The sequence below is a fragment of the Alosa pseudoharengus genome, unplaced genomic scaffold, assembly GCF_046254945.1.
Source record: "Alosa pseudoharengus isolate Yale_2024_CS ecotype anadromous, Long Island Sound unplaced genomic scaffold, YU_APseudo_1.1 YU_APseudo_1.1_scf_11, whole genome shotgun sequence".
In the NCBI taxonomy this organism is placed as follows: Eukaryota; Metazoa; Chordata; class Actinopteri; order Clupeiformes; family Clupeidae; genus Alosa; species Alosa pseudoharengus.
In genome coordinates, this window is record NW_027468576.1 from 15525290 (window position 1) to 15552982 (window position 27693).

General features: G+C 41.2%; 1 protein-coding gene across 1 annotated transcript; it reads left to right on the forward strand.

Annotated features, from left to right (window-relative positions):
• Positions 1-10839: 10839 nt before the first annotated feature.
• LOC143114850 (paired mesoderm homeobox protein 1-like) lies at positions 10840-17765 on the forward strand. Its single transcript, XM_076276669.1, has 4 exons — positions 10840-11723; positions 14406-14581; positions 14909-15087; positions 16684-17765. The coding sequence occupies exons 1-4, from the start codon at positions 11477-11479 to the stop codon at positions 16814-16816; spliced, it is 735 nt and encodes a 244-aa protein (XP_076132784.1). The 5' UTR covers positions 10840-11476; the 3' UTR covers positions 16817-17765.
• The last annotated feature ends 9928 nt before the right edge of the window (positions 17766-27693 follow it).

Here is a 27693-nt window from a genome sequence, read left to right on the forward strand (position 1 = left end):
AACATGTGTAGCCATTTTAGTGGGACAGAAACTGTGGTGTATGGAGTTGCAGTGTTACTGGTTTCATTACAAGCATTTAACTATTGCAGTGTGTAAGACATGAATCCATGTGTTTGTTCCGCCTCACTGCAGTCCATCCATATGCTCTCTAATGATAGATGTGAGGGCTCTATGTGCTGTGCACTGATAGATGTCCCGTCTGGAGGAAGAAGGCAACTCATTGAGAGTTGAGAGAAGAGGACAGAGAAAAAACATGGCTGAACAGGCAAGGAGAGAAAGAATGAAGGAGAGGTTAAGAATATAACAGAGGAGGTACAAAGCATTGTGGCAGGATGTCAAGAGAATACTAACAAGTAGTCACTGTATGATTATAATGTATGCTCATAATACATCTTGGCTTATGTTACAGTGAGTATGCAATGTCAGTTCAGTAATATAGGATAAGATAACAAAATGTATATAAATATAGTTTAGTACAAATTTAGCTGCTCAATTAGGCCCACTACTCAAATTACATTCCCTTGAATTTCAGCATCATGTGATGCAGCTAGCAGATGTGTGTGTTTGGTGTAGTTCAGTTGGGATAACACTAGTGCTATTCGTGATCTTTTTGATAATGAGGTTACATTGGGGAAACTGGAGGTTGTGCAAGCAGGAATGATGGGATATGACAGAGGTTGTGGGAACCAAACTTCATAGCAATCCTCACTCAACATCCTGCTGACTCATCTCCACGCCGCAACGATTCTTCCTATCCTCCGAGAGAGCATCTGATCGCTTGGGGACACGATCGTTGGCGTTTCCAAACAACCAATTGCAAGGCACATGGGAAAGAAATTGCTTTCAGATGGATAAAGCGAAGGAGAGAGCGGAGTGAATTGGGAGGAGGGGTGGATTGTGGGTGGTGGGATGGCGAGAAGAGGGAGGGGCTTCGGTCCACTCTCCTACAATGTCGTGCGGCTCCACATCAGCCTGGCACAAATTCAGGTCTGTCAAAAGTCATCTGTGTGAGTGTCCCCTCCCCCATCACCACCCCCCCCTTCCTCCCTTTTTTAAATATCTAGACATGACAGGCAAAGGGGGAATTCCATGGGTGGGGTGCACTAGACGTGCCATTCAGCTCTTGTGGTAAAAGGGATTCAAATTGATGTTGTGACATTTGAATTCCAGCAAATGTCGTCAGCTTTCATCAGTCAATATATGGAGAAACAGGAATCTCACTGGCTTAGGTAATTAGAGTGTGGTGTTAACACAACCAAATACCTGTCATGATTTCTTCTTTTTTTCTTTAGCCTAGACAAAATACACGTCTCATAAGACTATGGGAATGTTCAACAATTTTACACATTTACACAGTACATTATGAGTCTTGGCAATGGGTCAGTAAGTCTCTCAACACTGTCTTACACACTATTATTATATATAACATATAGGGATGATCAAACCTGACATTGAAAAATAAAAGAGGTAACAGTTTTGTATTACTTGGCATTTCTGCTGGATACATTATCAATCAACATACATGGCATATTAACAAAACTTTGAAGCAATGTTGTCTATTCTGTAAACCTTTTATTTCCCTGCTGAAAGGAAAAGTTAAAAGGTAAAAAAATGGAATAGAAAATCATGATCTCCATGATAGTGGAGAAAAATAAAAGATGCATTTATGGCTTACTGACCACTCTTAATGACCTGACAGACCCAGAGATGCTCTTTTTAAGCACCTCTGGTATTCACTCTGTGCATCTGTGATGTCTATTGCTAAACAAGCGATGCCCATAATGTAGGTGTCTTCTATACATGTGGCTGAAAAGGTCCATTTCATTGTCTCCACCTGTTAAGTTTCACTAAGTTAAAGTGCACCCTAACAGTTTTTTGACCTTAACATACGTTTCCAAAATCATTTTGATGGCACATAACATGATGACTGGCACTTCTGCCATTGTCTGAGCGGCCCTCTGTAGGTCATTACCGAACTTTCTAGTTTCAAGTAGGAAACTGCCCCCCCCCCTTCCCCCATCTGAAATCGAAAAAGAGCTGCTATGCCATAGGAATTCGGAGATCTTTTTCGGTTATACTTCACACTTTACAGTGTCGATGTAAGAAGACTGTCATGAACGTGTCATAAACAACTCATAAACGTTTATGACATAACACTTATTAAGTGACATTCGGTTTTTGTCATAACAAGTTAGGGTTAGGATTAGGGTTAGGGTTAGGGTTAGGTTTAGAGTTAGAGTTAGGGTTAGAGATTAGGGTTAGGTGTTAGGGTTAGGTTTCATGTGTCATGACAGTGTCATGTGTTCATGAGTGGTTAGTGGTGTTCGTTGATGTTCCAAAACAAGTAGCGTAGCGAAATACAGTTTCTGTCGTGTTTTATTTGCCATTTTGTAAAATCCCATTGATTTCTGTTGGAAGACTCATTGCACGTTGATAGCTGCGCCACCATATGCTTCAGGTTCAAATATTAAGCGGTTGTGAATAGTTCCACAATAGCAAATAAGACGGCTGGAAATCATACATTGCGCCGATATATTTGCTTTTAATAATCAACGAACACCACTAACCAGTCGTTGAGTTGCACAGTTTTGAAAACGAACGTTAAGGGTTGTTTTAGGACATGTTTGAGTAGCCTACTACAGTATGCCCATTGCCAGCCACCCTGAGAAGTCAAAGGCGATTCAAAACGAGTCAGAAAAGTCGAGACAGGACCAATCGTCAAAATTTCGGTGTCCACCACTTTAGTTCATCCAAAACAAACCAGAAAAGGGCCTTAAAGTGCTAAAAACCGGAATTTTCCTTTAATGATATAGTAAGTGTACCCAGTAGCCTCGTTTTGGTTTACACCATGTGAACGCCGTGTGAATAAGGCGAATTGAATGTGACTTTAGTGTATAGTTTGGGCTGTTAAAATGCCTTTATATTTGTTAAAATAGCAACCAGTGTTGCCACAGTTACCTTGAAAAAGTAATCTGATTACTGATTACTCCTTCAAAAAGTAACTTAGTTACTTTACTGATTACTTGATTTTAAAAGTAACTAAGTTAGATTACAAGTTACTTTATTAGTTACTTTCTGCAGCTGCCGACAACACCCCCACCGCCTCAACATAAAAATGATAACCGGTTTTGCCAATACTCACTATACGGGAAGTGCATTTTAACAGTGTATAGCAGACATCCCAACCTAACCTACTTAGATACTGAAATTCAGATGTTTGTTCAATAATCTCTAGTCAGTACACCAAATAAGGAAGGCCTATTGATAGAAATTGTGATAGTAAAATATGTAGATTTTGGTAGTTTGGCCTTTTCATGTAGCCTTGGCAACTAGCCATCTAGTATAGGCCTGAATAATATGCAAATGAAATTACACTTGTTAAACTCACCTCAACAAGTCTTTTGCAATCATTTAACCCGCCGTAAGCAATGCTAAGTCACTATTACAAACAGTGCAGTGTGCAAGACTATCATTATGTTTTACTCTTATGAGACAATTGGGTACACTTTTGTGTAATCTGATGTGAAATAGGTCTTAAATGTTCTTTTTTGAGTGGCACTGACTCTGCCATGACGCTCCTGTTCCAAGATAGCCTACACTGACTGAACTGATTAATTAGGTTCGGGAGAAAAGAGATATAAGCCCACCTACACTGAAAGCTGATTGGTTGATTTAGCAAAACAGACCCAAAACAAACTCAAAACTAGATGTACTGCAGATCGGTACAAAATATGACCGCCGCCCAGTCCAGCACATTTTTTCCACAAAAAGAAATCACGCTGAAAGGCCTATATTATTCTGTCTCACTAAATTGCATTATCCACACTCAATTCTCACTGGTATCTGCTAGACAACAAGTACCAAAACATGATTAGTTCATAGATTTCACATGTAAAATTAATTTTATACAACCCCACCCCCATCTTGCCTGTTCATAATTCTGAGAAATTCTTGAATTGTGTGCATGTGTGCGTGTACACGTTTATGTTTATGTGTGTGTGTGTGTGTGTGTGTGTGTGTGCGTGCTTGTGTGTTTGCCTGCGTATGTGTGTTTGTGCATGTGCATGCATGCGTACATATGTCTACTGTGTGAGTATGTGTCATACGTATGATTACTGTGAATGTATGTGTGTGCGTGTGTATCTGTTTATGCACATGTGTGCACATGGAATGGGTTAACATGACCCCTGGAGGCAAACATACGGAAAAAAATGGTTATCCTAGGCCCTACAGTTCTCAAGATATTCACACAAAAATGATGGTTCCATGCTATCCATGTGGGATTACATGCCCACCAAGTTTCGTGTACTCCGGTCTTTCAGTGTCCCGGGAATCCTTGTTGGTGTACGGTCACTAAATGTACACATAAATTATTTTATTGTAAGGCCCCCCATGAACGAAAGTTTACAAAACTTGGCGTGCATTCAGAGGGTGTCATAATGATCCTACACTTCCAATTTCGTGCAGTTTTGACTATGTTAGGTCAGTTGGTATATAGTTACATAAATTAATTTATTGTGTGGCCCCCCATGAACGGAATTCCACGAAACTTGGCGTGCATTCAGAGGGTGTCATAATGATCCTACACTTCCAATTTCGTGCAGTTTTGACTATGTTAGGTCACAGATACCTGCGATTACAACACCTCATTTTTACTTTTTTGTGTTTAACTAGGTGGCGCTATACATGAAATGAGTGGTTATGGAATGGGTTGACATGGCCCTTTGAGATCAACATACAAAAAAAATGGTCCTCCTAAACCCTACGGTTCTCGAGATATTCACAGAAAACTGTGTCTGCCCATAGCTATCCATGCTATCCATATGGGGTTACATGCCCACCAAGTTTCGTCTACCCCGGTCTTTCAGTGTCCCGGGAATCCTTGACGGAAATTTGGACATGCGAAAAATAAAAAATAAAAAAAATTAAAAAAAATCTGACTAAACCTTCGCTGCGCGGCGGTCATAATAATGACTGTAGATAAAATGTGCATCTCTCTCCTTCCTCCATTGTTGTTTACGTTTGTGTCGCTGCGTGGTTTTACACGTGAGTTGTCTTCATGCTGAAAACGTGATTATAGCCTACATGACCTTAATCCCCAGACAAGAAGAAAGCAAAGAATATATCTTTTTACTAAGGAAAATGACAAAAATAGTAACGCACAGTGACTTAGATAAGTAACTTTAATCTGATTACTGGTTTGTAAATAGTAGCGCGTTAGATTACTCGTTACCGAGAAAAGTGGTCAAAATAGACTAATGCCTTACTAAGTAACGCATTACTGGCATCACTGAACAACTCCTCCCCATGTATTTCTTGCACATTGTCTGTTTTGGTACCATTTGTTTTCATTTTGTTTTGTTCTCATTTTTTCAAGGGAGGAACAAAGGTTTCATTATCCATTGAATATTGGGGTGGATCTTTGGCACCGAGAGGTGAGTAAGTGTCGGACTTTTGGCTGAATATTGACTGTCATGAGTACACTGAAGATGCAGTCTGGCATACATTTTTCAGCTCATTACTTTATTAGACAGCAAATTACCGCCAATACAACCACAAGTCTCATTTGAACCAATTTTTTTCCATGATAAAACTACAAGTCTCCAAACTTCAGGCATGGAGGGGGAATGAACCAACATGATCCCCATTTGTCTGCGCAAACCAACACAGCCATATCCCAGTGAGTTCTGGTGTTCAACATTGGGATTTATTCCTTATGCATTTATTCTGCAAAGAGTTAAGGAATGTTGTTCATTGTCACGTGACCTGCCCCCTCCCTCCCTCAATCCCCCCCCCCCCCCTTCCTGCAAGAACATGTTGCGTGCAGATGTGGCAACACCGCAGGCACTTCAAAGCACCTCCCTTCAGGCCCACTCATATTGCAACGCCAACTGTAAATGTCCGGGACACGCAGAGCGGAAAATATGAAACCTTTCAAACTGCTCCTAAATGCAATGTTTTGCTCAAATCCGAGTCACTTTCAGAGGGAGGAAAAATATATGTGTGCCCTCTGCCTCTCCTTTTCTTTTTGTTTATGTACAAACGGCTCAGGGTGTTGAAATCAATAACCCATAGAAGTGTAGCTGCTGCTGATAGAAAGTATGACAGTTTTCAAGGCAAGGCAGTTTTGAAACAATGTCTAACAAGCTTAAATCTCATCCACATTCACAGATGAACACTCACCAAAGAGGCAGAAATCTATTCTGATAGAATTCTACTATAAATTGTCTCTTAGTCATGCATTGCATTGCCATACATTAAGGTTTATGGTGTGATTCAAAGCCTCATTACTCTATGTGACGTCATACATCCTGATCCAAGAAGCAAAAGCCTTAACTTTATAGCGACACACACTAATGCATGAAGTTATAGCTCCTCATATAAAGCAGTACAAAATCACATCCACAGTTGCACACTCTGAACCAGATGAGGTTGTAATTGATACTCTGGAGAGGACTCAGTCAGTGGTCAGGAGAGAGAGAGAAGACTCACACACATACAGTGCTTAAATACAGTAGTTTTCTCGTAGCAGATGTCTGAAGAGCGTGAATACCATTTAAAGCTGTTTCTCAATTAGGAAATTAGTCTGAGTTCAAACAACAAAAAAACTCTACAGCGCCACTACAGCATTGGCGAAAGCAGAGGTGTAATTAGTGTCGTTCAAAGTAAATAATGCTGTTTTGACACTGAGGTGGATGAATTAAAACAAGACTTAGAAGAACATTGAAACCAGTTTAATGAAAACAGTTTGAATGATGGAAATTGCCTTGACACTTTTTTGAGAACAGTCTTGTTTTGAATGCTTTTAGATTTGCAAGATTTGGCAGAAACAGATGGCTTTTGTCCTGACATTACCATAATGTATTCAGTGTGAAAAACATTATTATCATATTTTTATGGTGAGAAAGCCTCGTCTCACTGCTGAGTTCAGATGTTTTCCATCAGCCCCACTGTGTGTTTGTGTGTGTGTGTGAGAGAGAGAAAGAGTGTGTGTGTGATATTATGCCTAAACTTCATATTTGATTAGAAGCTAAGGTTAAGGGGTTGAATTAATGATCAGCTCCCTCCCTCCTCTCTCTCTCTTTCTTTCTCTCCCTCTCTTTCTCAAACAGACACACACACACACACACAAACTATGTCTCTCATTTCATTATCATCTCTGTCCCTCACTTCCTTCTTGACCTCCCTGACCCCATCCCCTCTCTGTATCAACACACTCAGCAGTCCACTTAATTGCCTGCCTCTCTGCATTAATAAATGACCCGTCCAGAGTCCCATCTCGTTTCCCTCCGCGTCGACCGCTCGCCCATCCCGTCCACGCTACCCGTTTCCCCCCTTTTCCTCTCCTGGTGTTTATCTTTCGTGTTCTCCCCCGTTCCTCCGAGCAGCGCTCATCAATTAGTCCCCGAGCGCTTTAGTTCGGCAGGGGTCACAGGGTCACAGGGTTAATATAAGAATGAGCCCAATTTTCAACAAGTGAGGCCCCTGGTGGGAGGGGTGGAATGTGGGCCGGCCACATCAGCGGGGATGGTCCCGGGTCAGACGGGCCTGATGGAGCCACCGAGAGTCACTCACCCGTCTGTCTCGTGGTCAAGCGGAAAAGCCAAAGCGATATTATTTGTGAGCCGCCTGTTGAAAAGGAAGGCTGCTGATTTGCACTCTGAAAAGTGTGGAAGTGTTTAAGAGAGCATAAATCACAGTTCACAATGTCGTTCCTTTCTCAGATGCTGCCAATATCAAAGGCTGACCACCAAAACCCTCCTTCTACTGCTTCAGTACAAAAAGAACCACACACACACACACACACTGATAGTATTTTCAATATTTATAAATATACAAAAAGTGAAAAAGTGAAATTCATGATTGTTGTTTATTGCTATACAGCCTGCTTAATGACACACTTTAAAGATATTCATAAAATCATCCTATTTCAGCACTGGAGCCATACTGCAATGTGACTATGCCTTCTGGGTGTGATGATACAGTCATCTGACGATTTGATTTGATACACGATTCAGAGCTCACAGTTTAATACACTCATGATACAGCCTATTCAACAAAGAAAGACTGAAATTAATCTAGTATCTCAAACCTAGCTATTCCTTCCCAGTGAAAAAATATAATGATAAAAGAGCAATCTCTTAAAATTGTGATTTTGTATTGTTGTTGTTAATATGGTGACATGATAATAAGTTTTACAAATAAGTTTTAATCTATAGTTTAATATATTTCTACCATCCACAATGCATTTCATATATAACAAATAAATATATTGTACCAAACGTCACATGTTACATAAACATCTGCAGCAGAACACATATAGTTAGGCTACCTAATTGCTGTTGTGACTAGTCCTATGGCCTGTGGTGGTCCTTTAATTAATGAGTATTCCAGTCAGTTTATGGTAATAAAACTTGATGTTGTTTGCAGACAGGCATTTGTTTGATACACATCAGAACCATCTTACAGCAATAATGTACCACACTTCTAGAAATACCTTAGTTTGGATTAGAAGTTTTTACCCCCTAGAATAACTAATTTTTTCATCTAAGACTAATTGAACTTACTTTTGAGTGACAAGTGCTGTGTGTTGATGTGGCAATAAATTCAGTTAAATTGACAGATTTTCTTGGCATGTAACATACTTAATATTTTTTCACACTTAATTAACATAACTGAGACAAACTAAAAAAAACAAGCAGAGGCTGCTTCTACTACTCAAGACTTTGAACACATGCTGGACCTGCTGTAGCGCCACCTATCGATATAATAATGCAAAACATATTTCTGCAAAACATGTCAATGGCAAATTAGGCTATCCTATACAAAACCAAATTGCAATATTAATATGGCAACAGTAAAAAGAACAGCAAATAATCAAACTAAAAAGATGTTCATCTTGTTAGGCTGATCATAATAACATTAATTCTTGGTATCCCTGCCCTCAGAAATAAGCACAGGAATAGACTAATTCTCAAAATTACTCAAGAGATCATTCTATTTAGCCTATGCAAATATTAAGATACAGCCTAATGGAATGTGTCTAGGCTATCTATATGTATTTATCGCCAATATTTAGGTTTTATTACATTGTTCAATTATCCACAGTTTATTAGAATTATTGAGATACAAACGTCGAAATATTTAAATCTAAGCCTAATGATTTATAGGCCTAGTCTAAAGTGTTAACCATCCAATATGACTCGTGAATTGACGATTACGGTCAAACATTTTTAATAGGTTCAATCACTTATCCTACACTTTTATTTAGGCTTATCGTTATTTTTGCAGTAATGTCTTTAAGAACAATAGGCTACAATTACATAAACATTTAGCCTACTATGGGTCGCATGTGCTTATGAGGAATCTCTTTACATAACGAAATAATTAGTCTACTTTGAAACGGATTCTTCCCATTGCATTGCATTGAAAATGGATGGACACAATAAGTGATTACAGCCTACTCTGAAATTACAGGCGCCTTCTTCATAATAAGACAGCCCACAGACTGAATATCACAGTAGGCCTACGTTCACACCGTAGCCTATGCGGTGCGAAATAAATTATCAGACGATATTAGATAGGCTATTTAAGGCTAAATATTCTTGGTTAAATAGTTTAACGTGTTGAACCTCAGATGGGCTGCTGAAATAACGGTTTTAGGTGCAGCATCCCTCCCCAATCACTCAGGCCGTAGCCTATAATCAGAGACGGTTGATAAACTAAAGTAGGCCTATAGGCATAGCTTTGCTATAATCTTGCTAAATGTGTTACGATACGATTTAGTCGAGGTGAAGTTGACTAGGCTTAATGTGCATTTAAAAAAAAAAAAAAATTTAAAAAGGAATATATGCCGAATGATAAACCCATATAGGCAAATGACCCATTAAAGCATGGTCCATTGTGTGGAGATATCCATTTTTATAAAAACAATAGCAGAGCCAAAAAGGCCTTTATGTTTACGCATAGGCCTACGTTTGAACAATTTTTCGGTAGATCTGAAATGAGTTTGGGATCAGAATAGGTCCAAGATGATTCATTGATACATTTTTACCTTGTATGTAACTTGACTTGGTTCAAACTAAAATGAGGGCCCGTCCTTACTGCTATGAAAAGCAGTCTATCTACCCTTTATATGGATAACTTTTAAAAAGCAACTGCTGTGCCTAGTGGTAAAATTGTAGGCCCACTTCATTTTCAGGCTGAGTCTGCAGATTTGTGTCGAGGGTAGGAACTTTCTGCTATAGTGCCACATGGCGACATAGATTCTGGTCAAGATTTATATTCTTGCAGAAAACGGCCAGAACATGAGATGAAGGTAATGACCAAGAGTCAACCAAATCCGACCTTAATTAAAAATACGCAGAGGACGGGAGAGGGCCGGCACATCTGTTTTCAATCTGCGGCTCTTTGATGACATCAATGGGTTCTTTTCGCAGATTGAAATGGGGGTGTTGCCCGAACTGTCGGACCCCAGTGAGAAATTTCCTGTCAGAACTACAGTAGAATCACTGTATTATGTATAGGCCAAATGATGTGGCTTCTCTCAGGACTAAAACAAAAAATAAAAGAAAGAAATTAAAAAGAAAAGATGGAAAACAAACAGTGAAATGTAAAAGGAATTCCTTCATAATGTTTGTTTAAATTAGCCTGTGTGAGGGTTGAGCCTTGAACTTCCACATTGTTTGGCTATGTGGGTGCTGTGTCTGTAGTCAGTAATCCAAACCCTAATTCACCACTTAACCTTACTGTCAGTTTACCCATACAAAGAAAATTAAGTCACCCCCACCCCTTGCCATAGGCTACTGCTGATGAATGACTTGTGTGGATAAAAAAGTGTGTTTTATTAGCGATGGGTTGCGTGAGGGTGGGATTCTGTGGGCATGGAAAGGGGCGCCTGTAAAGCGACGAGAGAGGCTCAAAAGCTTAGGCGCGTAATGAGCGTTTCATGCATCGCAATTACTTTCCCAGGGGACCTAATAGCTCGCGCGTGTTCAACAGTACAGGCGCGAGGAGAGCCCAGAGGGTTCGGCCTCTCTCGCTACACGCGCCTCTGCCGGACTTCATCACTTCCGCAGCCGAACATCTCATCTCCCTCTCGAACACTGCTCGCAATGAACACACGAGAGCATTCCGTAATTGCGAACTCATAAGGGCGAGGCTCGCGCACATATTGAGACGTTTTCGAGGACTGCATTTGGTTCATATACAGTCTTTCCTACTAAAGCAACAACAACAGAATGCCTGAACCAGGAACGTTAAGCGTAGTGCCTTAGCATTTTAAAAAAAGTTGAAATTTCAAAAATTGAAATGTCAAAAACTTGCTTGTGACGTCTGCGCCAAGCTGGACTAAAGATGCTGAGAAGTCGCTGCTGAAGTTACATTCGGATTCTTTTTTTCCTGTTCAAAGTGAAAATGTCTTCTTACTGAAATACAGTTTGGTTGGTGTTATACTATTGTAAGGTTAGTCTGCGTCATGACTTCTAGCTATGCGCCTGTAATGGACAGACAAGCCACGCTGCCCTGCCGCACCGAAAGTCCGATCACCGCTAACCTGGAACATTTGCAGGCTAAAAAAAACTTTTCAGTAAGTCACCTGTTGGATCTAGAGGAAGCCCGTGAGATGGTTGGAACTCAGACGGAGGACAACACGGGGGAGTCGGGTCGGAATATGCTGGAGTCTCCCGGTCTAACAAGCGGCAGCGACACAGCACAACAAGAAAGTGAGTTTGGAGAATGTCATGCAGGCATTCGCCTGTATTGTCAACTACAGGGCATTGTAGTAGGCTACTGTAGTCTACATAATAATATCAACATTAGCCTATTTAGTTGATATCTAACAGTAGTCTATTTAACGTAGACTAAATGTCATGCCATGGCATTTATTTGCCATAAAGGTGACAAATAGGCTTAACATGCATTTCCTAGCCTATTCTCTTTGAGAATCAACTATGGCACATTTTTGCGAATGTCTAGAAAAAAATCAACAGATTGTTCCCATAATGGATTATGTTTATGAGTTATAATAGGCCTATAGGCTACTGAGAATTTGATTTAATTTCTACAGCAACTTATCTGACGACTCATTCAGATAGTAAGGACATTTTCACATACTCTAGAAGTAGGCTATAGGCCTACTATGAATTAATGCGAACTAGGCTATATCGGCCTAACGCTTTACGAACTCAGAAATTAGGCTAGACCTTGTTGAGGGCCAGGAAGACGAGACGATTCCTTCCATCCATCAGTTGCTGCAGCCCAGATACATGACAGCCAACAACATAGGCTAGCAATTATCATGACTCAAATGACTTACGTGGGAGTGGTAGAATAATTAACTTAAGATTTGTTCTCAACCCATGAATTGTTTTAGGCCACCTGTCTGGTCACGGAGGTTGAATAAAAAATAAAACGTTCCTTGATATAAAAACATTAATTGTCTTGGGGGTATAAATATAGATTCATTTTGACAGTTGCGTTGTAGATTAGGCTACTTTGTAGAATAGCCAAATTCGTTTTATAATCTCCAATCAGTTCATGCTATCTGTGTGAATTATTAATGTGATGATGATGCTTGCAGATTCACTGTCTGTCTTAATGAAATATGAGCATTATTGATTTATTCTATCATATTTCCCTCAGGGCTACGGAAAAAATAAAATTTACATTACGGATGTCAATGCACTGTTCTACCTAAAATCATCTGTTTTTTTATTTTTTATTTTAACATAAGTAGCCAGTTTGGGTGCCATACAGTTGATTATGATTGTGTAAAACGTCATTGCCATCATCAACCTCATCAACAGAAAAGTGATCCTCTAAATTGTATTGACTAAAGCTGCATAAACTGCTAAATACCATTGTAGGCTATGTGCCTGGTTACTTTTAAGGGTCTGCATGACACTCAGGTGAAATATTGTATTCTCTTGCGCATTTACCCCTATTGCATGGGTGTTTCCGAGCGAATCGATTGGTCACAGATATGTTTATCCTCATGCGCGCACCGGTTTTATGAGCTGATCTTGGTGCTGATTGATGTGAGAATGTTGGAATGAGCGGACCCAATCTCACGGAGTGTCCCCCCGCCCTCCCCCTGCGTCCTGACGCTCACCTTTTTGAAAGGATTAGAACATTTGGTAATAACTTGATGCTTGTTGGGCGCACTTTACCAACGAGAAATATCAGTGTTCTGTTCACTGAAGCAAAATATAGGCCTAGATTTGCTTTTAATTTGGCAAAACAAAAAGTAGCCCTATGCATGACTATAGGCCTACGAAATAGGCCTTCAGAAATATGCTTTGATAAGCCCTAAATTATTTAGACGTGTGTTGATAATTATTATGACACATATAATAACACATTTCCCTAAGTGAGATTAAATAGCCTAAAGTTGAATGGAGCTACAACATTACACATACCACCAAATGGCTTGTATCAGAGCCTGCGTACTAAATTCCATATTAACCTTAAATCTGATAAATATACACTAGGTCTATATTTTAAAACAATATTTATTTGCTAAAGGCCGCTTTCTTTTGACAAAACAAACTGTATATAATATGAGTTGATTAATTATAGTGTTCATGTTTTGCTAATATCAATATATTATTATTAGCCTGCAGTTTTTTGGGAGGACGATCATCATGGGAAAATCGTACATGTGGTCACGATTTCACATGTACCAAGTCTCTTTTGGCTCTATGCTCATTAATTACTGCAAGGTTATGCTTGCTCTTATAATGTGGATGGGATCAGGAAAGACTCATAAAACAATCGAGGCTTGCCAAAACTGTCAGAGCATTGCTTGAAAAGACCAACATCAGCACGAGTCTCCTAGAGTAGACCACGAGCACTTCTGCTCCCGAGGTCGCTCCAATTCTAAAGTTATTGTTTTCAGCCTGATGCCAACTCCATATGACAATCATACCCCATTTAATACTTTCTAAAATTAAAGTATTAAGTTTAGGTACTGCACACCAACAAAAAAAAGTTTTATATGTGAATTGCCAAATTGTTGGCAATCGCCAAGATGCATTCATGCATTAGCCCTATTGTTACTATTGTTAATGTCCTGTTGATGCATTTCTGACACATTTCTACATTCTTTGCCACATAAATTACATTGGAATCATCATTTAATTCAGATAGATCTTAGATATTTTGCTCTCTCTCTTTCACACACACACACACACTCACACATCTAATTTGGGCATTACAGATAAAATAACTCTCCATGGAAATGAACACATTTAGTCCTGAATGGAAGGAAGTCTGTGGTTCTGTACCACTCAGCACAAATGCTTGTCTTGATCCAAGGCACAACACCTTGCTAATGTGGATTATACCCGTCTTGACAAACATTTATGAATGATGTCTCCATGTGCCTCTCATTGCCTCCGCGTCAGATGAGCGTCTGACCACGGACGAGAAGAAGAAGAGGAAGCAGCGCCGGAACAGGACCACCTTCAACAGCAGCCAGCTGCAGGCTCTGGAGCGCGTCTTCGAGCGCACGCACTACCCTGACGCCTTTGTCAGGGAGGACCTGGCACGGCGGGTCAACCTCACCGAAGCCCGCGTGCAGGTAGGCCCCATCTCATCCTGTCTGACCTTATTTCTGTATATTTGTATTGATGCGGAATAAATAGATAGAATAATAGATTGTTTGTGTCTGTGCAGTTGGTTTGGATGTAATGCCAATGGACACAGCATGGCCAGTCATTACTGACCTGTTGGAAATAACAATAATAATAACTCTACTTTTTGTTCTCAAGGCTGCCTGTATCATTTCATAATTATATAACAGCAAGAGTAGCAGGCTGTTCACCTCTTGAGAAAGGTGTAGTGGTGGATCTATAATCTCTGAGAGGGATCCATTTTGCTCATTTGTGACTTTCTCTCTCTCTCTCAGGTGTGGTTCCAGAACAGACGGGCAAAGTTCAGACGAAACGAGAGAGCCATGCTGGCCAGTAAGAATTCTTCGCTTCTCAAGTCGTTCTCCAGCGATGTAACCGTGGAGCAGCCAATGGTGCCTCGCCCGGCCCCGAGACCCAATGACTACCTGTCCTGGGGGTCATCATCCTCTTACAGGTACCTATTTGTCTTTATGCGTATACTCCAGAATGGAAAAGATTACTGGACCATTCAAAAGATAAAGGGTCTGTTTAAAAGATTTAGGAGCTTTGCACAGATCATTTTCCACATGAAAAATCATTAATTGGCTTAGGAGTTTCATTTTACTTATGTAGGGTTCCCAGTGGAGAGAAGTTCTCTAAAGCCAATTGCCAAATAGCTCCCAGAGGAGTTCTTGAAAGACTTCTCCATCAGATGATGATTAATGGAACCTTTAACGATTATTCTGCAACAAAACTCTTAAGAATCTTTAGTGGCTCAGCACCATTCCCATTTTCTGCACTGTAAACCATTGACTTCAAATACATTTAAGCTGCTGTACTAATGAAGAGCAGTGGTCATTGGACCAGGTGCATGGAAATTATATTTGCAGTTTTTGACTGATCCCCTGACAAAATAAGTTAATTCACTATTGGAGTACTTACTGGTAAAATAAAGCTTGTGATTTCTCTATTTTTTGATTAGATGATGGGGTTGGGTTGGACAGCAGGTAGTCAGATGATTAAAGCTGCTTTTAGGGGTGCTTCATCAACGTCTTTAATCAGAATTTGGCACAACTGCCTACCTCACCAGATATAATCACAGCCTAGTGTACAGGCAGTGCACTTCAGTTTCCTAAGGGAGATAGTATTTCATAACAAGCTGCCAATTGCCTTTCCTGTATGTGAGATATTAAAGCAGTTATGCTGCCCAAACCTACAATTCCTGAAATAGATCTCTCTTATAACATAAATATCATAAATTTCAGTTTGCGAGACAACACATCTCTACATGGAAAGGTATTGATCTAACACCCCAACACTCCAGTCCAGCACTGAAGTTGTCTCCCCACAGCAAATGTGACCTAATACAATCTGCATAAGGATGATGCACGTGGAAATAGCAAGTCTGAGTTTTGTAATATTTTAAGCTGCCAGAGTCAAATGTATATGCTGTGAATTTTCCAGCATCTGGTGTGGTAGACCTTAAGGGGCTTTGCCAGCATCTGGTTCAATAGGCACTCAGAATATGAAAACAACTCCTACTGAGATATGCTGTGGGGATAGCTCATGCTGAGCTCTCTGAAATGTTTACTTACCTCATAATGGAGCATCTGTGTAGTGTGCATGGAGCACAGGGTCCCCAGCTTTGGATTGATGCCAATGCAATAGCTAATTGTCCTGATAACCAGGAAATCCTGAATTGTTCTACAGTGGAAGCTTTATCTGATAAATAAAATATAGTTGATAAAGCACAATCCAGGCACTCCAAGAAAGGTAAGGACAAGGAAGAATACGTTTTGTCCTTACCCTTCTTGGAGCACCTGGATAGGTTATTTGATCATGGAATGATTCTTTTTAGTCTTTTATCCAAGAGCACTCAGCATACGCTTTGTTCACAGATTTACCAGTTGTTTGCTTTAAAATATTTTAGTTGACTTAGTGTGCCTTATAATCATTCAGGTAGAATTTAATGACTTTACAAAAACTAGCCCTACCACATTTTCATCTTCTGAATGTGGTTGATTTTCTTTTGTAGATTGCTAATTCATTTTCTGTAATTTTCTTTATGCAGTGCCATGGCCACATACCCTCCCACATGTGCCAACACGACTTCAACTCAGGGAATGAACATGGCCAACAGCATTGCCAACTTGAGACTAAAAGCAAAGGAGTATAGCCTGAACCAGGTGCCCACTGTCAACTGACTGGACAGCACCTCCACCCCCTCTACCCCCAAACCACACACACACACACACACACACACTTCCAACTGGGAGCATATGGTTTCAGTTAGACAACTGAGACTACAGTCCTTAGGGGCACCCCAATAAGCATTCCATCTTAAAGCCTGTTGTGCCAAGAAGACACCATAACAAGGGCACCTATTGCACTCAAAACAATTTTACCATTTTACCTAATGCAAAACCAAGCATCACTCAGGCTGAAGAGATCAGCTCATGGTGTTCATCTTCATAACAATGTCCCTGTAATTCCACCGCTGAAGACAACAGTTCTGACTCTGTTAAAAAAAGACTCCCCTGTTCTGCACTCTAGTGAAAAAGCTCTAGGTCTTCAGCAAAAAACAACAGTACCACCTTTAGAAGACTACGGATACTCTGTAGGATATTAAACCGGACTGCAGACCTTGTTTTGTAACAGAACACGAAACGGAAACAAAGCAGAACTTCAGTGCACTTGAGTGTTAAAAGTTATCTGCCATACTATTTTAAAGACCATAAAAGAAACGAGCACAAAGCTCACATGCTTCATCCCATAATAAGCCTCTGATAATGAAGAGGCTGTGCCGATGTCTTCCTGCTAAGCTCTTCAGTCGTCTGTAGGATGCCTATGGACTTCCAGAGACTAGTGACATTGGACATCTTCCAACAAGGAGTCTGCTGACTGGTAGAGCCCTCTGGCCTTTGGAGTTTAGCATGGGACTGAGGGAGAATGTAAACCCTGGATGGGGTTAGTTAAAGTGCCTCAGAGAGAACACTAGACTTTGCTCCTGTTTGTCGTTTTTTAATCATCAGAGCCAAAGTTTTCTTTTTTTAGTTAATGGCCTAAAGTCATATTCCCTTTTGTATATTAACTGAGTATATATCCAAATGTGTAATATTCCGTTGCAATAAAAGGATGTGGTTTAAGCACCAATACTGGATGGTTTCACAAGCTCCTATTAGTGCTGCTTATACTTCCAGATGTCCTCACTGTTGCAGGCAACAGCATGAACACTAGTATCATATGCACTTAAACGATTTTAGAATAAATATAGGTGCAGTGTTCAGTACCTCTTAATTGGTTGTTTTTTAAGCATGGCCACATGTTGACATGACAGTTACAAGATGACTACACTTTCAGACACTCATTATTTCACTGGCACTCTATCCATTCCAAGTTGATTGCCTTTTAGCATTAAGAAATAACAGGTTGCCAGGTAAGGTTGCCTTTTAGCAATAAGAAATAACAAAAGAAGAAAACCAACAACTACGCAGAAACCAAATAAACAACAACAATGGGCTGGACAACAGCCTGACTGAAGCATCAAACAGCTGCTGAATGTGGCTGCTAGAAGAGCCTGTAGCTGGAGCTGGAGTTTGGAAGCGGGGAGGAAGTATGTGTTATTTGCTCATGATGGACTCCTCGCTGCTGGAGGCTCCTGACTCCCCCGACCAGCTGGAGTACACGGAGGTGTTTATTTCTCCTCTCTGCTGCACCTCCTCTGTAAAAGCAACGTGTGCCTTGGATTCAGTATCACTCTTGGTCCCTAAGTGGCCACAAGCAGCCTCTCCGAATGGCTGATGTGGTGGTTGTTTACATGCCTGACAACCACCCCCCCCCCACCCCTTTTGGTCATCTGATTGCATGTGACCTGGAGTGACCTGCCACGCTAAGGGGTTAGCCACAGCATGTGGAGGTTATATGGCCGCTCAAGTCCGCTCAGCTCAGGACTTTCCGTTGTAATTCTACTGGCGAATATTTTCACTGTCAAGTTTCGGTGGCGTATTCAATGCTTTGTGGCCTTTTTGAGGAATTTTAGAGGGTGTTTGTGCCAAGGTTCAGTTGATTCTTATGGCTTAGCGTTAAGGGTTAACATTAGGGTCATGGGTAGACTTGGTAAGGTAAATAAAGCAGAGCTTGGCAATCACAGAGAGTGAAACTCTTGTGGGGGGTGGGGTGGCTGGACAGGTTGGGAGGGGGGATAGGAAACACTGACGTTTTCTTTAATGAGCCTCATTTTAAAACATTTTTTCCCCTTTTCCTGCATTGAAACTCAACCTCTCACATTAAAATTCCAGTTGTCTTTTCCAACAGCAACGTCCTTTCATGTGGCCTCTCCCCACGGTGCCCTGACCCGGCTCCATCCCGTGCACCACTCTCTGTGCTATGCGGCCGGCCTTTATGGCCCCCACTGCCCCTTGAGTCAGTCCGAGGGGGAGAAAGAGAGAGGACCTGGGGGGAGCTGAAGCCTGAAGGGTCCTGCTGATGGGGCCCCCCTGCTTTACTGAGCTGCTGCCTGTTTCCTCAGCCCTCGATCCCACTGAGTTCCTTGGCGCAAACATGTCACCGGCCCTTCAGTCAGTTAGGTGATCGGTCACGGAAGCCGACGCTTTGCGAGTGATTAATTTGTCATCGCCCATTTAAGACGCTGAAGACAGTGACGCTAGACTTGGAGGACGTTTTGGACGTGCCGCTTTTCTTCTCGCGTATGTTTCGTTTCATCTCATACTTTTGTAAATGTTCATGTCGGTTGATGCCAGGATGGAGAAAAAAAAATCAAATAAAAACAATCTAAAAAAAAAAAAGCTTTTTGGACTGTAAAGTTAGTTTTGAGCTATGGTTGACAAGTATGGGAAGGAGGGATGGAGGAGGAGGAGGAGGAGGACTAAAGGTCTCTTTGCCACATTTCTTTGGCTGGGCATCCATCTCACCTTTCACAGGCTGGATCCTCTGACCTCAAGTGCTTCCAGATGACCCGAGGCCCAGAACCCCGGCACCCCACCCCAGCCAAGCCCCAGCCCCTCACCGACACATGGGTCCATGGATGACAAGCGAGCCGCTCACCCCCGTCAACCTCAACATCTGGAGCTCATTAGGAAGGAGACAGTCTGCGAGAGAGAGGGAGGGAGGGAGGGAAGCAAGGAGGCGAGGGGTGGGGGGCTGGGGGTTGGGGGTGAGAGAAAGAGAGAGAGAGAGCGAAAGAGTGTGTAGAAGGGAGTAAGAGTGAGGAAGAATGAGTGAAAAAAGAGAGAAAAGTTGAAGGAGGGGTCCATAGGAGTGAAAGAGTAAACTTTCTCAAACAAGTTTGAGGATTTCTTTCCTTTTACATTGACAACATGTATACACTCAATCACACTGAAGAAACTAACAGTCAGGAAAGTTGCTGTTGTATGCCTAGTCCAAAGGATCATATGAACCTGAGTTTAGAAAGGTTTTGGAGCACAAAAGCTATAACTTGTGGGATGTGGTAGAGTTTAGTAAATAACAGTTATCTCCCATAATAACAAGACAGCTATCCACCACACACAGTGGTATAAAAAACATATTACATTACATTACATTTGGCTGTCACCTTTTAACCAAAGCGACTCCCAACAAGGGAAACAATCAAGGTAGAGTACGAGAAGGACAAGTTAGTGGATTAGTGAGTGCTATTTCCATACAGTCATACTGTACATCCATATATACTATACTTTTGAGGTACTGTTACTCTGTCTGTACGTATCAATACACATTGTGGTGAGAGGATCTTTAGGCCAGAGATGACAAACAAAAGAAGCAGAAGAAATGAAAACTAAGTGGTGTTTAAAACAAAGAAAACAGTGTGATTCTAGGTGAAGTACATTCGCTCTACTAAAGCCTGTGAATTATATTACTACACATGTGTGAAATGAGATGGTTCTCAAGACTCCAGCCTTTTATGAAATGCAGTGTGGACCTCTGCCAAGCACATGTGCTTTGCGACTCATAATATTACCTCATAATAAATAGACTGGTTTACTACATTCCCAATCACCACTGCTCTTATAAGGTTGAATTAGAACTCTATGGCGGACTCATGGCATTTATGTGGAACAAGAAAAATTACACTGAAGGAAAAAAAATTGTTTGCTTACAGTCAAGAGGTGAATTTTGCCTTGGTGCAGATGAGCAGATCAGCTGGGCTTAGGCTAACCACTGCCCTCTAGTGACACCTTTGACCACATCTGGACATGACTTTAAACCCTGATGTAACACGTTTTTGGAGCTGGAGCAGCTTCTAAGCCAGGTGACATGAATTAGATCTACATATTAATTTCATTCATATTATCATACTCACTCCTAACGAGGGCAGGATAGTGGCAAAGAGAGAAATTAAAATTCTTCCAGTCCAATTTCTCAAAATTCCCCACCTCTTGTCTCATCATTTGACTTCAGCTCAAGACATAAAGCACTTTATAAGGCCGATTTGATAACATTCTGTTGTGCCTTTGATCATTACGAAAGATACATTACATTATAAAATGCATACAATTGTTATTCATGTAAACAATATCAACGACTGAAGTGGCCACCAGCAGGAAATCTGCTGCCACATGTGTATGCTGCTACAGACAAATTTTCTCAGGGCACACAAAGTCCCCCTTTCCCATCGCACAGAAACGAAAGATACACTAAAACACCAGGAGAAGGAAAACAGGCTGCGGTGCAAAGGGAACCATGAGAGAGAGAGTTTTTCTAACAAAGTAGTCACACCATAAATCTGTGGCGGTTTTTCACCCGCGGAGGGAAGCAGCGATGCTATGCACCTCTCCCCAGGGCTCCACTCCTTCCTCTGGGCTGATGGAGTGATCCCGTCGCTGCAGTGGGCAGAAAACAGCTCTGGCATTGTGCTGCCTTATCACAGCACCACTCTCATCTCCAAAACACTCTCCTTTACTAATGCGCAGGGCATGGGTTCATTCAAACACACTGTAATTCCTGTAAGTCCCATAGCAAAGAACCAGGGCTGTTGGAGGCTAGACGCAAGTAAACACAGTTTATTCACCTCAGAAATTTAAAAAATAGAGTTCATCCACCTTTTATTAGTTCACCCACCTCTCATAACAGTTTGTTTACCAATTTCAACTTTTTACATTCCAAAATCACACCATATTATTCACATTCACAATATGTACGCTAATCAACACTCTATAGGAACCATTTAATACCACTGATATTATAAACATTGGACAATAACCTCCACCATCATCAAACATGTTCTGAATGGCTCTTTTAAAAATCCAATACCACATGGCACAGTCCACCTTACCGTGATCACAGAATTCATAGTTTACCTCTTATTTTACCACTACACCCCTGCAGAGATCTTGTAATAAAGTAAACTGCCACAAACATGCCGTCTTTATATAGTCTTCTAAGATCTGTTATAGCACAATACACCCAATTTGAAGCTATACTGTTTGACTACCTCAAATGCCCCAAAACTCTAATCTCTTAATAACATACATTACCCAAAGCATTTGGAAAACCTCATGGCGTCTGCTGACCAAATTTGGTTTTATTTATTTAGTGTGGCCTTTAAATTATGGGATGCCCTTGAGCTTTCGTTTTGTTTGTCCTTTGAATCTGAACTGCTGAACACACTGCTTTCAACATTTATTGCTGTTTTTATGACCATGGGCTGTTGTTCTTTGGAATATAGTAAGGATGGTGAATGCCAAAGAGGACTTCCAAATGATAGCTGTCTGTTCAATTCAATTGGACATGTCACAAACATTACACCTTTTGGCATAATATCCACTAACTCAGAACATGCCGTGTTTGCAAGAAAGGCAATACTTATTACCATGGGTCTTCCATTCTGCATACTTTAAGACTTCTCATCTGGCAGTCTCCTAACCACGGTTTCTTACGGCACATTAAGTGCAGATAGACCCGGCATTGTCTCTGTATCATGTCACCATGGTAACTGTGACATCACTCACCCTGTCTCTCTCGCGTCTTGATAAACCTGCAATCTCACCCAGAATATGAAAACACTACCAAGATAATCATCCTGACGGTGTTGCACTGGATCCTGCCTGTGCAGCCAGAGAGAGAGAGAGAGAGGCAGAGAAAGAGAGAGAACGAGAGAGAGAGAGAGAGAGAGAAAGAGTGTGCAGAGTCCCAGAAAGACGTGAAACATATTTGAGTCATCTGCTTTGAATCAGGCTGTAATTGCTCTGGATAGTATTTTAATGATGTTCTCCCCTCCTCTCCTCAGCTTTAGGTTGTGGCACGGTTCTGATTAGGCCTGGTGTGGGGCCTCTGCCAGCACATTTCAGACACATCAGCCACCAAACCACAAGCATCTTCTCCCCATCAGATTCCAGTGCAGCGGCGGAGCTCTCCCATAACCAGGCACTTTCCCACACGCGGACTGCTCCGCGAAAAAGCAAACACACCCCTTGCGTTTGCAAACAAGCGTTTCCCAAACATCTCCATTCATTTGCCAAGAGAACGCCCAGACTTGCAGGCCGTGCTCCGCACGTCCGCTGTCAAAAGTGGCAAACATAAGAAGAATGCAAGACACGAGAGTTAGATGCTTGTTGATAGACTTTCCAGACAGTTGTTGCTGGGTCCCGGAATACAGTCTGGTAATGATGACAGTGTCACTGCTTCTACAGCTTTGCAGCTCAGGGAAGAGTCACGAGTTGTGAGATAATGTCCTTTCGGATGTGGCCTGTGGACACATACCAAGCGGTACCATCTCAGATTTCATAAACGAGAGCAGTGACCTTTTACTTGTGCATTGTGGTGACCGCAAATGACGCTTGCAATGGGAGGAAGCGTATGTCTGCCATTGTGTTGCTATGATCCCACACAGAGAGAGAGAGAGAGAGAGAGAGAGAGAGAGAGAGAGAGAAAGAAAGAGAGAGAGAGAAATAATTCATGGTTATTCAAAACGACTGCCTGTGGCACCAGCTCTACCATCACTGGGCATTTACCCTTCTCATCTCCTTCCTTTTTTCAGCTTCAATTAAAAGTGCTGAGGAAGTCAAAGGGCCCTCTGACTCACAGTGGAAAGAATCCCTGGCTCCTCCGTCTTGTTTTTCATTATGGTGCCAGTCCCCGAGTGAATGGGAAGGCCTTGTAATTCCACTTTTACCACAGAGCAAAAAAGGCAAGATGTATTTTGTAGAATATCTCTCCCACACAATGATTGGTGAGCTGCTATCACCAACCACAGGGCCATCTTCATCATGGCACGCAGAAAAATATACACACACTGTCTCCACCGTGTGATTTATCTGCATAATTTTTGGACACACACAGAGGATTGCCACAGGCTTAAATGAACATTGAACACCATTGTACTGTTCTGAGTCTTCCTCTCTTATTTTTTCTCTATCACTCACTCTCTTTCTCTGCCTGCATGTGTAACACTCTCTTTATATCCCTAAACTCAACACTTGAAGTGAAACATTCCTTTTTGGAAATGCCAACTGTATGTAATAGGCCAACGCTGTAATGTAACTGATCAAAGTCTTTTACTGAGAAACACTCTCAATTGCCCTGGCTATGAATAACTGACTATCTGAGAACCCTTATTCTCCCCACTCTACTCAAGAGTCAGAGAAAGGAACTTTTTTTCTTTCTTTCCAAGGCCTTCTTGAGCACAGACCATAGCCAGACGTACTGGAACTAACTTTTTCCCAGATGGAGAGGCGTTTTTGAGGGGGGGAAACCATGTCTATTTCAGAGATGAGAGATCTAAGAGCGTATAACGAAGTGATAAAATTATGTGACGCATTCTTCCCGGAACGTCCCATGGGGAAACTCTCCTGCTCCCCCAGCAGAAGCGGAGCGTCTCACGGTTCCTGAAAGGCGAAGGCTCATTAACCTCCGAAAGCTCAGCGGCGGAGTAGGGCTGGAGACAGCTAAAGAGGTCTGAAGTTCACCAAAGGCTTCTGGAAAGGAGTGCTCCGGAGCAGAGTGGAGCTGAGGAAGTAAATCAGAAGAGGCACATGCCGGATGACAGACGACTCTGGAACAGACCCGGGCCAGGCCCAGTTTAAATCCATATAACCAAATCAATCCACTGCCCAGAGTAAAGGTATGCATAGGCTACTCTGTAGGTCGAGGCTCAATCGGGGTCAGGGGTCAATAGCAGCAGCAAACACTGACTACAATTGCAAGTAAATACAGAAATAAGCAACTGAAATGACACTAGCAAACAAATGCATAGCCATGGAACTTACACAATGGCTAACTTGACATCCTTTACACAAAGCGTGTCTCATGTAGCTGGGGGTGAAGGGTTAGAGTATCTATAGCCATTGACAGTAATGAGGCAATTATAGAATGCAAAATGAAAATACATGTACCTTAGGCCCTATGTGAAAAATGTAAAAAAATAATTATGTACCATGTACTCTGTACTAAGTACTCTATCAAATTATATGTATTTTTAATAACTTGTATACTGTGTTAGCACAGTAAATATTAAGTCTTGTAAGATTAGCCTTGATCATGCATATCAGGATCAGGTGCATTGCCATGTCATGTGATTTTTAAGATGGCAACCTTTTTATATGAGTAAAACCTTGAATTGTCACACACATTGTATAAACGGGAGTGATTTTTCATTTTTTTGTCTTACAATTATGGAATGAAATATTTTGACGGTTTATGTAATTAGTTTTGTATATTTTCCCCCATTTCTGTCGATCTAGGGAATTTTCAGATTATTTTTCATGCACAGGAGGATTAATCTGGTGAATAAGGCTATGCTAGCTGTTAAGTACTGTATAAAGTTAAATAAATGGCTAAGTGAATAATGGCTGAAGTAATGTATTAAAATATTTAGTGAGGTTTCGGTGTTCTCAGAGAGACTGCCAGCATGCCAGAATAACACAACCTGGTGCCAGATCCTTTTTATGGAATTATTACAGTTCGGAGGAAAGCACAGACTAATGGCTTCATTAACGTGCCGTGGTTTACTCTCTCGTGTTTGCCAGATCTCCCGGGGGAGGCAGAACACGGCGGCCGCCTGCTGAATACTCTGCGAGAAAAGTAAATAATAGGATCATGGGATCCTTTTATATACTGTCCACATTGAAAACAGATTAGGAGCTTAACAAGGAGCAGACGATGCTTCTGCTCTGAATTAGAGCTTTTTAAAAAGGTCCACGGTGAGGTTAGAGGTTGCGGAGAAACCGCGCACACGTGTTCGCTACATGTTGCCTGACATGTTGGCAAGTCCCTGTAGGGTGTCACAATAATGCACTGCACTTGTGCATACTCTGTGTTGGTCTAAAAATAGCCACATTTGAAAATGTATATGAAGTTTTATTTTCCAATTGTTGGAGAATTATGCTGTTTAAAGCCTCTAATTTTTCCCAAATCCTCTCAAGATACTTTTGTTGTGACCTTATAGAGGTCATTCTTGGTCATACATGGCACTCCATTTGGGAAGCACCTGACTGACCGGCTGCTTATTCAAGGTGGCCCATCTCACTATGAACCAGTCGGATTCAGAATAAAATAACTCTCTCACAATGAGCTGTGGTCGCCTTTTCAATAAAAGGCAGCTGAACAGAGTGTTTTTCATTACGACTTAGGGGATGAAAACAAAGCTGTTTTCAATGAATGTTTGAAAATTAAGGCATCATTAGCAACATCTTAAAAACGAAAGGCGTCCCAAAATGACTGCACCATAAGGTTAACACCTTTATGATTTCACATTAAAAAAAAAGACAAAATAAAAACAAACAAATAAACATTTAAAACCATAATCTTTTCCAGCGTTCAGTACACTACACTCAATAGAAAACAATGTTCCACATTATTACAGTACTAACCTTAATATTAATCAACAAGTCCCAAATTAACCTCCTGGTAACAAGTCAACTGCATGGTGCAAACGACATCTACTGCAGTGTGTTGCAGCAACCCCCCTGGCACATACATGACCATAAACAGGGATAGCAGCACTCCCTGCAGGCTGATTGTTACAACTCTTTTACTGTTAGGTCCTTTATAGATTCATGGTTATAATGCATGAATATTAAACTGACATGGGTGTGATTTATCAGGTGGTTTATTATGATAAAATGTATTTATATTATTAGGGACAGAAATCTGGTCATGGTGCATCATGGCAACATGATGCACTACACATGTCAAGCCCTCAATCTGTACCATGTGAATATGACATGGAGTGAGTTATGGTTGTGTTGTTCTTTGAAGTCTACATGTGTGCCCTCTTCTGTTTCCTTTCCCAGCAAAGATCAGCTCTTAGACAGCTCACTGCTGCAAGAAAAAAAAAAAAAAACTGACCCTGCAGAAATAAGTCTGTGCCTAACTAATTCACTCAGTTTCAATTAAATATTTATGATGTCAAATGTTGAATTTTATCGTACATATACACTTTTACATTTTAAATAATGCTACACACTTGTAAGTTTGCTAAAAGTTGTATTTCTGTATTTCCGCTCTGCTGCAATATATTCAAGGCGTGGGAAGTTCAGTTTGGTAAAACGCGACATATTAATACACCATTATGGGTAATGGACATGTACTGTACCTCCCTTAGTCTTCAGTTTTTCTGCCCTAATCCTCCTCCCAACTGTCTTTATGTCCACCCAGTCTGTAACAATAATAACAAAAAACAACAGTTTGAGTCTACATCTTATTAAATGTAGTGTATGCATAACTGTTGCTTGATTGTCTGATTTTGCAGCCTCTGGTCTCTCCAGAAACACAAAAGATGTTTGTAGAATTATATGAGATGATGAGATGAATAGTAAATCTTACCTGTTGTGACGTGTCCCTCCCCCCCCATTAAGGTGTGATGTCCCGTGGAAATGCATGCACTGTCATGTGCTGCTGTGGGGCCTCCATTTCAGTGATAGGGATAGAAACAGGAAAATGAACATGAAAATGAGTGACTGACAAAAGGACTCCTCTCCATAAGCTGGGGTCGATAAGATTAAGAATGTAATGCGATGGGAGGCGATGGGAGTACAAAGAGACAGAGGTCTTCTGCTAGAGGTGCATACAAGTTGATCTGTGTGTCTGCAACACTGTACTTTATTTAATATGACTCACTGTCACG

What these genes read in the sequence shown, in the direction of transcription:
- LOC143114850 (XM_076276669.1), top strand. Translation starts at nt 11,477, where the DNA reads ATGACTTCTAGCTATGCGCCTGTAATGGACAGACAAGCCACGCTGCCC. An exon ending in TCACCGAAGCCCGCGTGCAG is followed by an intron (nt 14,582 to 14,908) that starts GTAGGCCCCATC and finishes TCTCTCTCTCAG; the next exon opens with GTGTGGTTCCAGAACAGACG. An exon ending in GGGTCATCATCCTCTTACAG is followed by an intron (nt 15,088 to 16,683) that starts GTACCTATTTGT and finishes TTCTTTATGCAG; the next exon opens with TGCCATGGCCACATACCCTC.